At 42.2% G+C, this 13304-nt stretch overlaps 1 protein-coding gene across 1 annotated transcript; it reads right to left on the minus strand.

Moving 5' to 3' along the window:
* Window positions 1-2644: 2644 nt before the first annotated feature.
* On the minus strand, window positions 2645-4874 carry LOC145351471 (liver-expressed antimicrobial peptide 2-like). The gene is made up of 3 exons (XM_080201064.1): window positions 4779-4874; window positions 3539-3678; window positions 2645-2947 (listed from the first exon to the last, which is right to left on the minus strand). The coding sequence occupies exons 1-3, from the start codon at window positions 4842-4844 to the stop codon at window positions 2911-2913; spliced, it is 243 nt and encodes an 80-aa protein (XP_080057190.1). The 5' UTR covers window positions 4845-4874; the 3' UTR covers window positions 2645-2910.
* Between the last annotated feature and the right edge of the window lie 8430 nt (window positions 4875-13304).

The following is a 13304-nucleotide window of genomic DNA, read 5'->3' on the forward strand; positions in this document are numbered from 1 at the left end:
AAGCAGCAGCAGCAGCCAAGTTATCGCGATCAACTTTTCAATTTGCACTGGATTCTGCAATACGTATCAGAAAGAGTGTTCACATCAGTTTACAGGAGACTTGCATATGTCATATTAAAGATTATACTTTCCTAAAGCATTTCAAATAACCTAGTTGCACATTTCCCATTGTAAATGCAGAACGCATTTCATCGTGCATCAAGCTCACTAAAGAGGCTTCTAAGGATCAACATTGCATTGGGAGACTTTTCAAATTGGGATAAACAACACTTCTTAAAATACATGGTAAAATCCAACTGAAACTTATTACAGATACTTCAAAGCCATTTTGTTGCACAAAACAGCAGAATATCATGACAAAGTTGTAAATCAAATTTTAAAAATGCCTTTCTTCCACTTTCTGTGAATTACATATATTTTAAGTATCTTTTAAACACATTTACAAAAAAGATTAACCCACCAAAAGAATCCCTCCCACGTGTTCGCTAAAATAATAAAAATGTGTGCAAAAAAAAAGCATAAATACTGACCTATCATTGGGATAAGTAAGTGAGCTTAGTGCTGTCCTGCCACTTTTCATTGAGGTGGTTCAGCACAGTGCTTCAATTTCAACAGCTATTTTAGAAAAAAACCAAACCAGATCTTTGAACGTGTTGCATTTTTAGCACACATGTTCATGTGTTGGTGTAGCGTCAATGCATGTGTGTGATCTGCATATGCTGGGATTTGGGATGGAAGTTAGGGGGCCATTGTGTCATTACCTTGTCTTGTTTAATTGTTTTATCTTGTTAAAAACTAATTAGCAGTCCTTTGACTCCTGGTTCCATCCACTCCATGCCGACACTATAATTAAGAAAGCCCACTAACGTCTCTACTTTCTCAGAAGACTAAGGAAATTTGGCATGTCAGCTATGACTCTCACCGACTTTTACAGATGCATCATAGAAAGCATTATTTCTGGTTGTATCACCGCTTGGTATGTCTCTTGCTCTGTCTAAGACTGCAAGAGACTACAAAGGGTCATGAACCAAGCCCAGTCCATCATGCAAACCAGTCTCCCATCCGTTGATTCTGTCTACACTTCCCACTGCCTTGGAAAAGCAGCCAGCATAATTAAGGACCCCATGCAGACCGTCCACACGTTCTTCCACCTCCTTATGTTGGGGAAAAAGATACAAAAGTCTGAGGTTAAGTACCAATTGACTCAAGATAGCTTCTTCCCTGCTGCCATCAGACTTTTGTATAGATCTACCTTTAAGTTGATCTTTCACTACACCCTAGCTATGACTTTTTTAAAAAAAATCAACGTTCAAACAGTAGACTATTGCATATCCAGCAGTATTGCACCTTGTCTCCCTTCACAGATATAGGGTTGAATAAAATGGCTGCCTTTCAGACTCGAAACTGCCAACGACACCAATAAAGTGGCAGTTGGACCAATTACAAGTGCTGGGTAGTTTCTGGGCCATCGACTGAGAGAATCCAATCAGCACAGTAGAGGATATCTGAGGTTGCAGCTTATCAGCCATGACTCAGATTAAGGTCAGGACCTGTAATTTAAAGTGCCACTCTGGCCTCTTTAGCAGCACAATGCAGAAATATAGCAAATTATTCAGCCCATAGTGCTGTTTATTTAGCCTTGTGACTCAATCCATCTTACTGGAGTCATTTCCCTTTGATTTTTACAGAATTCTTCCTGCTCATATGGTTTCACTCTAGCATCACTGATCCCTTGAAATCTTTGTTTTAAATATATTGAATCATGTCTCTGTAGGGAGGGTGAACATTAAAGAAAAACAGGAGGTGGGTATATAATGCACTGGTACGAGGAATTGGAAGGCACACGTTTATTTACTGCAAAACGCCATTGAATTTGGCAAATGTTTGGTGAACAACCACCACCTTGCAACCCTTTAGAGAGTTGAATTCTTCTTTTCCAGTAATTCCTCAGATGGGCAACTCCACTACTTTTTATTTGCTTTCATGGATCTGGGCATCATTGACTGGGCCAGCATTTATTGCCCATCCCTAATTGCCCTTGAATTGAATGGCTTGCTAGGCCCTTTCAAAGGGGCAGTTAAGAGTCAAGCACATTGCTGTGGGTCTGGAGTCACATGTAAGCCAGGCCAGGTAAGGATGACAGATTTCCTTCCCCAAAGGGGCATTAGTGAACCAGATGGGCTTTTAACAACAATGAGTTACCTTTAGACTTCTAATTCCAGATTTTTATTGAAGTTTCAACATCTGCGTGGTGGGATTTGAACCCAAGTCCCCAGGTCTTTGGATTTTTAGTCCAGTGACAATACCATTGCACCACCATCTCCCCTCTCGAGAGGCTCCTCCTGATTTCAATAGGACCACTAATGTATAACCAGGCACTTTACACGGGAATGAAGAAGCAATGTCCATGGATTAATCTCACATTTATTATACAGATAGTATACAATGCAAAGAGAAAATATTTTTGATATATAAATATGCATATACTTTTTATTCAAAGAATAACCTGGTTCCAACTGTGTTTGTTGTGACCAGCTGAGGAAGGTTGCAACACACCTTTTGAACAAGGAAAAGTGACAGACGGAGCAGTGATATGTATTGATTACAATCACCTAATGCATGATGGTGTTACCAATATTTGGATTTTAGTGTACTGGAAATGAAAACAGTTTATTCTACTGTTCTTCACACATTTGGACATTTTATACAACTTCAGTTTGACATATATATATACACATAAATATGTATTTACAATCAATACTGTACACAGTTCATTTACAAGAGAACATTGACTAGAAAGTAATTTATACAAGGACATTGCCCAAAGATCATTTACAAAAATGCATTGGTCAAAGTCCATTTACATGACTGTTTTTGAGAGTGATTCTTTACAAAAACTTTGGACGATAATCAGTCTTCATAGACAATCAAGGAACAGCGCTTCTTTCTGCAAAAACAAGACAATTCTTGGATGAGAGTTTAAACTAGAGTAGAAATTGTTTTGCATGTAAATCCAATACAGTGTTTCCTTGATTATTTAAAATATTTTAAAGAAATATGTGATCATCTTAATTCCTATCATTTCTAAATTATAAAAGGGAAATAGTTGTACACTTGCTGGCTGTTTGAATTTTCCTTTGCTTCTTTTAGTTTACACTTTATTAGTTTTCTACATTTTCAATTTGGGCACGGTGGCACAATGGTTAGTACTGCTGCCTTACAGTGCCAGGGACCCAGGTTCAAACCCAGCGTTGGGTGACTGTCTGCGTGGAGTTTACACATTCCCCTTGGGCTGTGTGGGCTCCCTCTGGGTGCTCCAGTTTCCTCCCACAGTTCAAAGACATGTGGGTCATGCAAAATTGCCCCTTAGTGTCCCAACATGTGCAGGTTAGGTGGATTAGCATGGGGTATGGGGATAGGGCAGGAGAGGTAAGCCTGGGTAAGAAGACCTTTTAGAGAGTCGTAAAGACTCGATGGGCTGAATGGCCTTGGGCCTCCTTCTGCACTATGGATTCTTCTGTGGATCTGCCTTGTTTACCTGCAGTATTTGGAGCTGCATTCATTATTGCTCATGCAAGGGGACCCCAGGGGTCTGAAAGTGATCCATCTCCAGAGAGGAGTCATTCTTCGGACTCTCTGCAGCACAGTCTTCACTTGCCCTATAGAGGCGCAATCAGCCTAGGAGAGAAACCCAGAATAGCATTATTAATAATGACATGGAAATCATGCAGTAGCTTAGATACAATAATATTAAATTCTACTGCGTAACTCAAAAGTCACTAATTAATGACTGTTAAGTGTTTTTAATTATCTTTCTCTCTTCTCTTTCTTTGACTTTTTTCTGATTAGGTCACCCACACACATTAACTGGTACAGGTTCTCAACCTCCTCATTCTACCGATAGGTCTTTGGATTGGAGAGAATAACCTGAGGACTTTCCTTCATTCCAAGCATAGGTCTGAGATCTGGAACTGACTATAGAAAAATGCCTGTGAGCAACAATCTGCACAGGCATACCAGCTGAAACTGTGAAATGAATGACAACAATGCAACAAGAGTAGATTTGGATTGATTGAGCAAAAAACTGCCACAGACACAATATGCAGAATAATCCCTATGGACTCAGCAGCTTAATAGATGTTAATAACATTTTATGAGGTATATTTTCTCTAGTAAATGGCTTTCAAGCTATCATTTGCCATAATTCACAAACTTCTGTCACCTTTTCCACTCAAGCACGAAGACACACAATCAATACGTATGTGCTTTAGTTAAGAAGGTAATAAAAGCTTGAAATGTGGTTACCATAATGGCTTAGGAGAGCAGTGCAGGAGAGCAGTGGATGCACAACCTCTTTGCAGTGCAAGCCAAAACTATTGCCGCCCTACTTTTCCAAAGATAAACCACCTTTGTTGACTCAGGAAACTTGCACTGCTGAAATTCACTGTATATTGCAGTCCAGCTGAAACTGAGGAAGGCAACTTGCTCCCAGGTTTCAGCTCATTCTCCAGCTGCCATGAGGAGGCAACACCAGAATGACCTGCCCTCCACTTTTCCCACTTTTCCTGCCTGACCGATCTGACTGCTCCTGATGTCGTAGTGATGATTTGAATCCTTCCACGTGAGACCTCAGGCATGAACTCAGGTTTCAAGACTTAGCAAGGATTCTTAAACTTGTCTCAATAAAATAACTGTAATACAAATAACTGCCACATGTTTCATTTCACAACCTCATTACCATGATCTCCGGCAAGATTGTAATTCGAAATGTTACATACCTGGCTGCTCAAAAGAATTGAAGCTATGCAAATAGCTGCAAAGACTTTCATAAGCTGAGCGTTCATTTTTGCAGTACTCTGTGATAGTTGTGCACACTGCAGTAGGGAACAGAGAATGCATAGTGCAATACTCTGCACCTTGTTTTATAGGCAGCCACTTGGCATAGGCTCACATTCTTGACGTAAAACCGGTGGTATGACTGACTCAAGAAGCAAAGATCAACTCTGTGGCATTCAATCTCACAGGTGCAGACTAAGCAAATAGATAACAAGAGCTTGAGTATGGTTGGGGGAAGGAAATACTCACGTTCCTCCTGATGCCACATCTTTTAATAACATATAAAGTCTTAATGCTGTTAGCCCGCACTGCGGGTATACTTTGAAAATGAGCAACCTCGCATTTCCATCAACACTCCCAATCACCATTCCTTGATCGGAAAATGTTGAGAAAAGTTTCGAACAAAGACCGACCATTTATTAAAGTTATCCCTTCTAATAGACCTTGACTCTGCCAACTTAGTGTAACCATTAATGTGGTAGCACATCCAGAAAATTCCGTGCCACCTGCACTGACCAGTTTTCAAAGATTTATTTTGTACGGCTACACTGCAAACTGTCTTAGTATTGGTAATTAGTGACATCAGGGCAGCATGGTGGCATAGTGGTTAGCATTGTTGCCTCACAGCGCCAGGGACCCAGGTTTGATTCCTGGGTTGGGTCATTGTCTGTGTGGAGTTTGCACATTCTCCCCGTGTCTGCGTGAGTTTCCTCCAGGTGCTTCAGTTTTCTCCCACAGTCCAAAGATGTGCTGGTTAGGTGCATTAGCCATGCTAAATTCTCCCTCAGTGTACCCGAACAGGCACCAGAATGTGGCGACTAGGGGATTTTCACAGTAACTTCATTGCAGTATTAATGTAAGCTTACTTGCGACTAATTAATAAACTTTACTTTATAATATTGGTACTGAGTTGTAAGAGAAGCTTTATCATCATTATATTAATGTCATATAAAGAGACATTTTGAACAACTTTAATTCAGCAATATTAAAATCTTGTTATTGTTCATCTTTTTTGCTCCCATCTCTCTTCTTCCTTTTACTCATCCAGAATTACAGTTTTAATTTTAATAATATATATTTAATTTATTCTGAACAATTCAAGGAAGAACTTGCATTAATACAATATGTTTCATGTCCTCAGGACAATCCAAAGCCTTTACAGACAATTAAATACTTTTGATGTGTATTCACTGTTAAAAGCTATACCCCCTCCAGCTAATGATGAGATTTTTAGATGGTAACAGTGAGTGTGCATCTGATCTGGAAGAAGGTAAAATCTCACGAGATGTCAGACACATGTCCTGATGCCATGCACTCATACAATATTCATAGAATCATTGAATCCCTACAATTCAGAAGGAGGTCATTTGGCCATCGAATCTACACCGACAACAATTCCACCCATGCCCCATCCCTGTAATCCCATGTATTTACCCTGCTAATCCTCCTGACATTAACAGACAATTTACCAGAGCGAATCCTCCTAACTTGCACATCTTTGGACTGTGGGAGGAAACCCACGCAGACAAGGGGAGAACGTGCAAACTCCACACAAACAATGACCCAAGACTGGGTCATTGAACCCGGGTCCCTGCCTCTGTGAGGCAGCAGTGCAAACCACTGTGCTACTGTGTCACCCAAATTACGGTCAGCAGGTGCACGCAGGAGTCAGAAGTGTGCCTGCCGACAATTAATCAGCCATTTAAGGCAATTAGAAATATTTGTCATCCAAGGGTGGGATAAAAAAGGGGTCGGTGCATTGGTTGTGTGAGTTATCAGGAGTTGAGGGGAGTGTTTGCTGCTACTTTATTGCAGAGATTTCATACCTTTTCCTGTTGTTTCTTCTGAGGCTCATAATTGATGCTGTGTTCAGATCATTCCTCATTTCATTACCAGATGGAGCATGCCAGTCAGGCTGAACAAGCCAGAGGTTTTGCAGCTACTACTGGGTTTCCCCAGGGTGCATTCATGTGGCCGTCATCACACTACCAGGTCAGCTGGATGCTTTTGTGAATGAACATGCAGATAGTAGTCCCAGAATCTTCAACTGTATGCAAGGTCCCAGGAGGCACACATTCCGTGCCACTCCCAGGTGTTTGTGTTTCCTGTTCAGTTGAGTGGTTGGCTGCTTCATGACAAAGGATAGCCTTTGAAAAGATTGCTCTCTTGATGCCACTCCAGCACCGAAGGACAGAGGCAAAAGAGAGGCTTTAAAAATTCATTCATGGGATGTGGGCATTGCTGACTGGCATTTATTGCCCATTCCTAATTGCCCTTGAAATGCGTGGGCTAGGGCATTTACAAATCAAACACACTGCTGTGGACCTGGAGACCAGACCAGGTAGGGTTGGCAGATTAACTAATCAGGTGGGTTTTTATAATAATCAAGAATGGTTGATGGTCACGTTTTGAGGATTCTTTCATTTTGTCAACTGCCTTGGAGCACTTCTGGTGCACAGGGTAGTGCCTACTGCATTTCAGCAGATTGGGATTGTGTACTCAGCTGGTAGGAAGAGAGGGGCAGAAGGAAGAGGAGGTCAGGTGTCCACAGGAAGCATTGCAGGGAGAGTTAAACTTTTAATTTCAAATTTTTATTGAATTCACATTTCACCACCTGCCATGGTGGGACTCTGGAGTAATACCCTAGGCCCCTCAATTACCACTCCAATGATTGTACCACTGCACTATCACCTCATGCCTCCACAATGGCAGTTGAGAGGACCATTGAGCTGCTGAAGATAAGATTTCACTGCCTGGACCAATTTGATTTGATTTATTATTGTCACATGCAGTAACATACAGTGAAAAGCATTGTTTCTTACAGATAAAGCATACCATTCATAGAGAAGGAAACGAGAGTGTGCAGAATGTAGTATTACATTCATAGCTAGGGTGTAGCGAAAGATCAACTTAATGCAAGGTAAGTCCATTCAAAAGTCTGACAGCAGCAGGGAAGAAGCTGTTCAAGTTGGTTGGTACATGACCTCAGACATTTGTATCTTTGTCCCGAAGGAAGGAGGTGTCAGAGAGAATGTCCGTGGTGTGTGGAGTCCTGAATTATGCCGGCTGCTTTGCCAAGGCAGCGCTAAGTGTAGACAAAGTCAATGGATGGGAGGCTGGCTTGCGTGATGAATTGGGCTATATTCCCGATCTTTTGTAGTTCCTTGCGAGGGTGCACTGCGATATCAGAGGGTGCACTGTGGTATCTTCCAGAGCTTGTGTCACTCATTGTCATTGTCTGCTGCACTCTGCACGGCCTGGCACTAGCAAAAGGGGAACCCACTGGAAGATGAGGATAGCGAGGCCATTCACATACCTCAGAGGAAGACTCAACTGATTTGATGAAAGCAAAATACTGCAAACGCTCGAATCTGAAACACAGATGATGCTGGAGAATCTCAGCAGGTCTGACAGCATGTGTGGAGAGAGAATAGAGCCAACGTTTCGAGTCTGGATGACCCTTCGTCAGAGCCCTGACATTCGAGCTCTGGGACGTCCATTGCACATTTGCTCAGGATTAGCATTACATGTTCTTGTGCACTCCAGCATTATGGCTTCTCTTTTCCTGTATGGGCAAAAGCAGTCCACAGTCTACCTGCAACACCATACCAGGCTCGCTGCTACGTCCCCACCACTGTATTGGGAACCAAAGTGTCCATCATATTTGCACACCCGACCCATATATACCAATAGCCTATTCTCCCAGCCTTAGCAGGAAATGGTAATCTGCTTTCTTTTATTACTCGGAATCTTACACTTCTGAGCGCCACAAAGGATGGCCACCATTCAAGATGTCTCCACGTAGAACCATGTCAAATTGATATTCAACCTTGCCAAGAACAGGAGATTATTGAACCTTCTTCAGCTCTAAATCCAGATATGAGGTACCACATTGTGCCTGCTGATTTAGGCTACCACCTCTGCCGAGGCCTTCTTTATTTGGTGGGGTGGGTGAGAGGGGTGAGGTAGAATAGCCACCTGATTTGATCTCCCACCTGGCATGTTGAGCAGTTGCCGATGCCATAACTGTATAGCGTACAGTTGATGAACGCCCTGTGCCACCTCTGGAAACTCTTCGGAGAGATGCCTCAGCTGATTTGAATCCACCCCTAGGGACTCAGCATCCACCACATCCTCGCCCCTCCCAAGAGCTCTTCTCCAATGCAGGGGTCTGCTTCATGCTGGCCAACCCTTAGCTGGCCAGCCAGCGTGAAATCATTGTTTTGACATTCGTGGCCAGAAGTGAAAATTACGGCACTTCTGGCCCCCTCGAGCTTGTGCGAAATTCAGGCCAATGTGTGCACTAAATTATTGATCCAGAAAGTGTGTGTGTTCATTAGCCAAATACAACAGTTAGCAGTTTCAAGTGACCTGAGCAATCAATTACCTTTTAGGAAACATAGGGAGTTAGGTACAGTTTAAATAATTCAACAGTGTTCAAAAGATTAACATCAAGGTGTAGAACTAAAGGTAGATCTGATAAAATTAAAATTTCTTCATTGAGGGTGGCCGTGATAGCATAGTGGTTAGCACTGCTGCCTCACAGTGCCAGAGACCCAGGCTCGAATCCCGGCTTGGGTCACTGCTTGTATAGAATTTGCATGTTCTCCCTGTGTCTGCGTGGGTTTCCTCCAGATGCTCCGGGTTCCTTCACAGCCCAAAGTTGTGTGGGTTAGGTGGATTGGCCATGCTACCTTTTCCCTTAGTGTCAGGGGGATAAGCTAGGGTAAATGCATGGGTTATGAGGATAGTGCCTGAGTGGGATTGTGGTCAGTGCAGACATAATGGGCCAAATGGCCTCCTTCTGCACTATAGGATTCTATGATTCTGATTCTATGAGTAATCCCTGACTGTTGCAATTGACTGAAAATTTTACAATCTACATTATTCAATTTTGACAAGCTACATTTCACAGATGGCATTCTTGTAATCCTATTACAATTACATTTTGAATTTCCCATATGCCCCCAAGCTCAGGACCCTCCATTTCGTGGTAAATTTTGGAACAAATTTTATTTGGTGTGAATCTACTTTTGCTTTAGTATGTATTAGTTTTCTATAAAATGTTTGAGCTATGTTGATTTTAGTTTATTACAGTAAAAGTCTGAATATGTGGCACCTTGGTCACTGGGAAATTCAAGTCTTTCTAAAAGTCATCGGTCTTTACTAGGATTGTAACAAATGTTAAATTTAACGCTAATCTGTGATTCCGATCCCAACCTTAAATCACACCAACCCTAAATCTAATGTAATCTATGGATGATTTTTGACCATATTTCCTTATAAGAGTCTGGTGAATAATTATTTTTCTCACATTTATGGTGCCAACTCTGTCAACAGCAATAGGTGAGAACCCACCCTCCCTGCCACATCTTGTTGGAGCTCCAACGTGTCTCTCAGCATCATAACTTTAATGTTTCCCCATAGCAATGCCAATTTTTGCTTGAGTGCTGGACTTTAATATCTTTTGTTACCTTTGCCCGATCACCTGTCTATTGTTTTATATTAATCACACTAAACCTTATTCAGAGACATCACTCGATGACTTTTGTCCTCCAACAGCCACTGGAAAGACCTTTGATTTCATAACATTGTTTTGGGTTTTTTTTGATCCAGTTAATATTTTTACTTTTACTCTGCTTTTCTTCCTTTGATGCATTCAGCTTTCATTTTCCTGTTCTTGTATTGCCTGTTCAATTTTCTATCAAGTCACCACTTTACTTTATTTTCCTTTAGATTTCTCTTCCACTTGCCAGTCTCCAACCCAGAGGATATGCACGTAGGCTGCTTGTTGAATTTTATCAATCCCATATTATACAGCTTGCCGGAGACAGAAGGTGCAAATTCCACTCTTGATGTGAGAGAGCTGACTTGTTATATCTTTATCCTCTCAACGCCATCGAAAGGGAGATTCAAAAATCTTAATCCTTTCAATTACAGAGAAACAGCACAGAAGAAGGTTATTCAGTCCATTAAGTCTGCACCAAAAACAATCCCGCCCTATCCCCCATCACCTCATATATTTACCCTGCTAATCCCTCTAACCTAGGCATCCTGGGACACTAAGGGGCAACGCACCTCACCCCCATATCTTTGGACTATGTGAGGAAACGCACGCAGGCATAAGGAACATGCAAACTCCACACAGTGACCCAAGCCAGGAATCAAACCTGGGTCCCTGGCACTGTGAGGCAGCAGTTCTAGCCACTGTGCCGTCCAACCCTACTGCACCTAGTGTTCCTAGGCAGTTTCACATCCATGTTTCACAAGCCTGAGTCTGCTTAGCTTCGAGATCAGGCATTTTCAGGCTAGTGTGGTCATAGGCTTTCAGTCTGGTATGGCTGCAGGCAATATGAGTCTGAATTCTTCATGTCTCTGAAGTCAACAAGTAGCTATTATCACTTAACTACATGCTGCCATTCTGTCTCCATCCATTCACATTCTTGGTTTCATAAAGTGCCTTATTGGGTCTGAAAGGAACTGGGTCTTCCTTCTAATTGGTGCAAGATAAAACAGGCAAGAAAACACTTCACCTCTGCCCGCAATGCTAGAACTGAGATTATTAAACTATTTGGAAATGGGGACTTCCCTAACCTGACAGCTAATTGATGTTATTTGATGCATTTAGCCAAGTAAGACAACTTGACACCATATTATTAATTCCACTGTTATCAAATTCTGCCAAGGACATACTGATGCTTTAAAATTCCAAAGTCCTGTATTAACTCTTGATCCCAAATTGCACAAGCCATGCAACTACAAAGTGTTTTCCAGAATTGATCATTAGGTAGATACTGAGACTCACTCATAACTTGCACGTTAAAAAAAATCAACTGCAGACCAGGATTCCTGAAATAGCATCACACTTATTCTAAAACAGCTTGAGCAATTGTGCAATAAGAGTTACTGTCACGGTGAAGTACAACACACTTGGTAAATTTCACATTTGAAGGATGAGACTGGGTAGCCGGCAGATTATCTCAGATCTAGGATGGAAGCAATGCACAACTCAGCAGAGATGGGAATGCTCTTCAAGCATTTACCACGTCTCGGCCTTTTGGCTAAGATCAAATCTTGTCAGCTTGGATCTTGTTTGTCTTTATTGTGGGGACCATGAATTAGAGCGTAGAACACAGAACATTATAGCACAGTACAGGTCTTTTGGGCCTCGATGTTGCGTCGACCTGTGAAACCAATCTAAAGCCCATCTAACCTATACTATTCCAATACCATCTGGGGTGTATGGGGTGTCAGGGAGGGGTAGTATCTCTGGTGGGGGAACATGTTGCGTTCTTTTCAGTGCGGTTTGTCCACCTTTGGTGTCCCCACTTGGCACTCAGCTCTCACCTGTGGCTCCTTGTAACTATTTGCATGCGGCAGCGGCCACACCCCACGCAACGGCTTTGACAAGCTGGCTAAACCAGGTGAGGGTAGCCGATGAGTCTCAACCCTCAGTGAGATATGAAGATGTCTATCCCAGCATATGAAGACAGACTCTGGCGGATTGAACTGACAAGGCCAATGGAAGGTCCAACAGTCAAGAAGGCGATCTCCATGTGCCTCTTTTCAGCCCTGCTCTGCAGCTTATCTATGTCCCTCTGTAACCTGGAACATCCTTGCACACTGTCCACAACTCCACCAACTTTAGTGTCATCCACAAATTTACTTACCCACCCTTCTACACCCTCATCCAGGTCATTTATAAAAATGACAAACAGCAGTGGCCCCAACACATCCTTGCAGTACACCACTAGTAACTGAACTCCAGGATGAACATTTCCATTAACCACCACCCTATGTCTTCTTATAGCTAGCCAATTTCTGATCCAAACTGCTAAATCACACTCAATCCCACTCTCCATATCTTCTGCAATAGTTTACCGTAGGGAACCTTATCAAACACTTTACTGAAATCCACAGACACCACATCAATTGCTTTACCTTCCTCCACCTCTTTGGTCACCTTCTCAAAGAACTCAATAAGGTTTGCGAAGCATGACCTACCCTTCACAAAACTGTGTTGACTATCCCCAATCAAATTATTCCTTTCTAGATGATTATAAATCCTACCTCTTATAATCCTTTCCAAAACTTTGCCCACAACAGAAGGCTCACTGGTCTACAATTACCAGGGTTGTCTCTACTCCCCTGCTTGAACAAGGGGATATTTGCTATCCTCCAATCTTCTGGCACTATTCCTGTAGACAATGACAACCTGAAGATCAAAGCCAAAGGCTCTGCAATCTCCTCCCTAGCCTCCCTGAGAATCCTAGGATAAATCCCATCCAGCCCAGGAGACTTATCTATTTTCATACTTTCCAGAATTGCTAACATCTTCTCCTTATGAGCCTCAATCCTGTCTAGTCTAATAGCCTGTATCTCTGTATTCACCTCGACAAATTTGTTTTCTCTGTGAACACTGATGGAAAATATTCATTTAGCGTATCTCCTACCTCTTCAGATTCCAC

This window comes from Carcharhinus amblyrhynchos, chromosome 13 (genome assembly GCF_965287045.1).
Source record: "Carcharhinus amblyrhynchos chromosome 13, sCarAmb.v2.hapA, whole genome shotgun sequence".
In the NCBI taxonomy this organism is placed as follows: domain Eukaryota; kingdom Metazoa; phylum Chordata; class Chondrichthyes; order Carcharhiniformes; family Carcharhinidae; genus Carcharhinus; species Carcharhinus amblyrhynchos.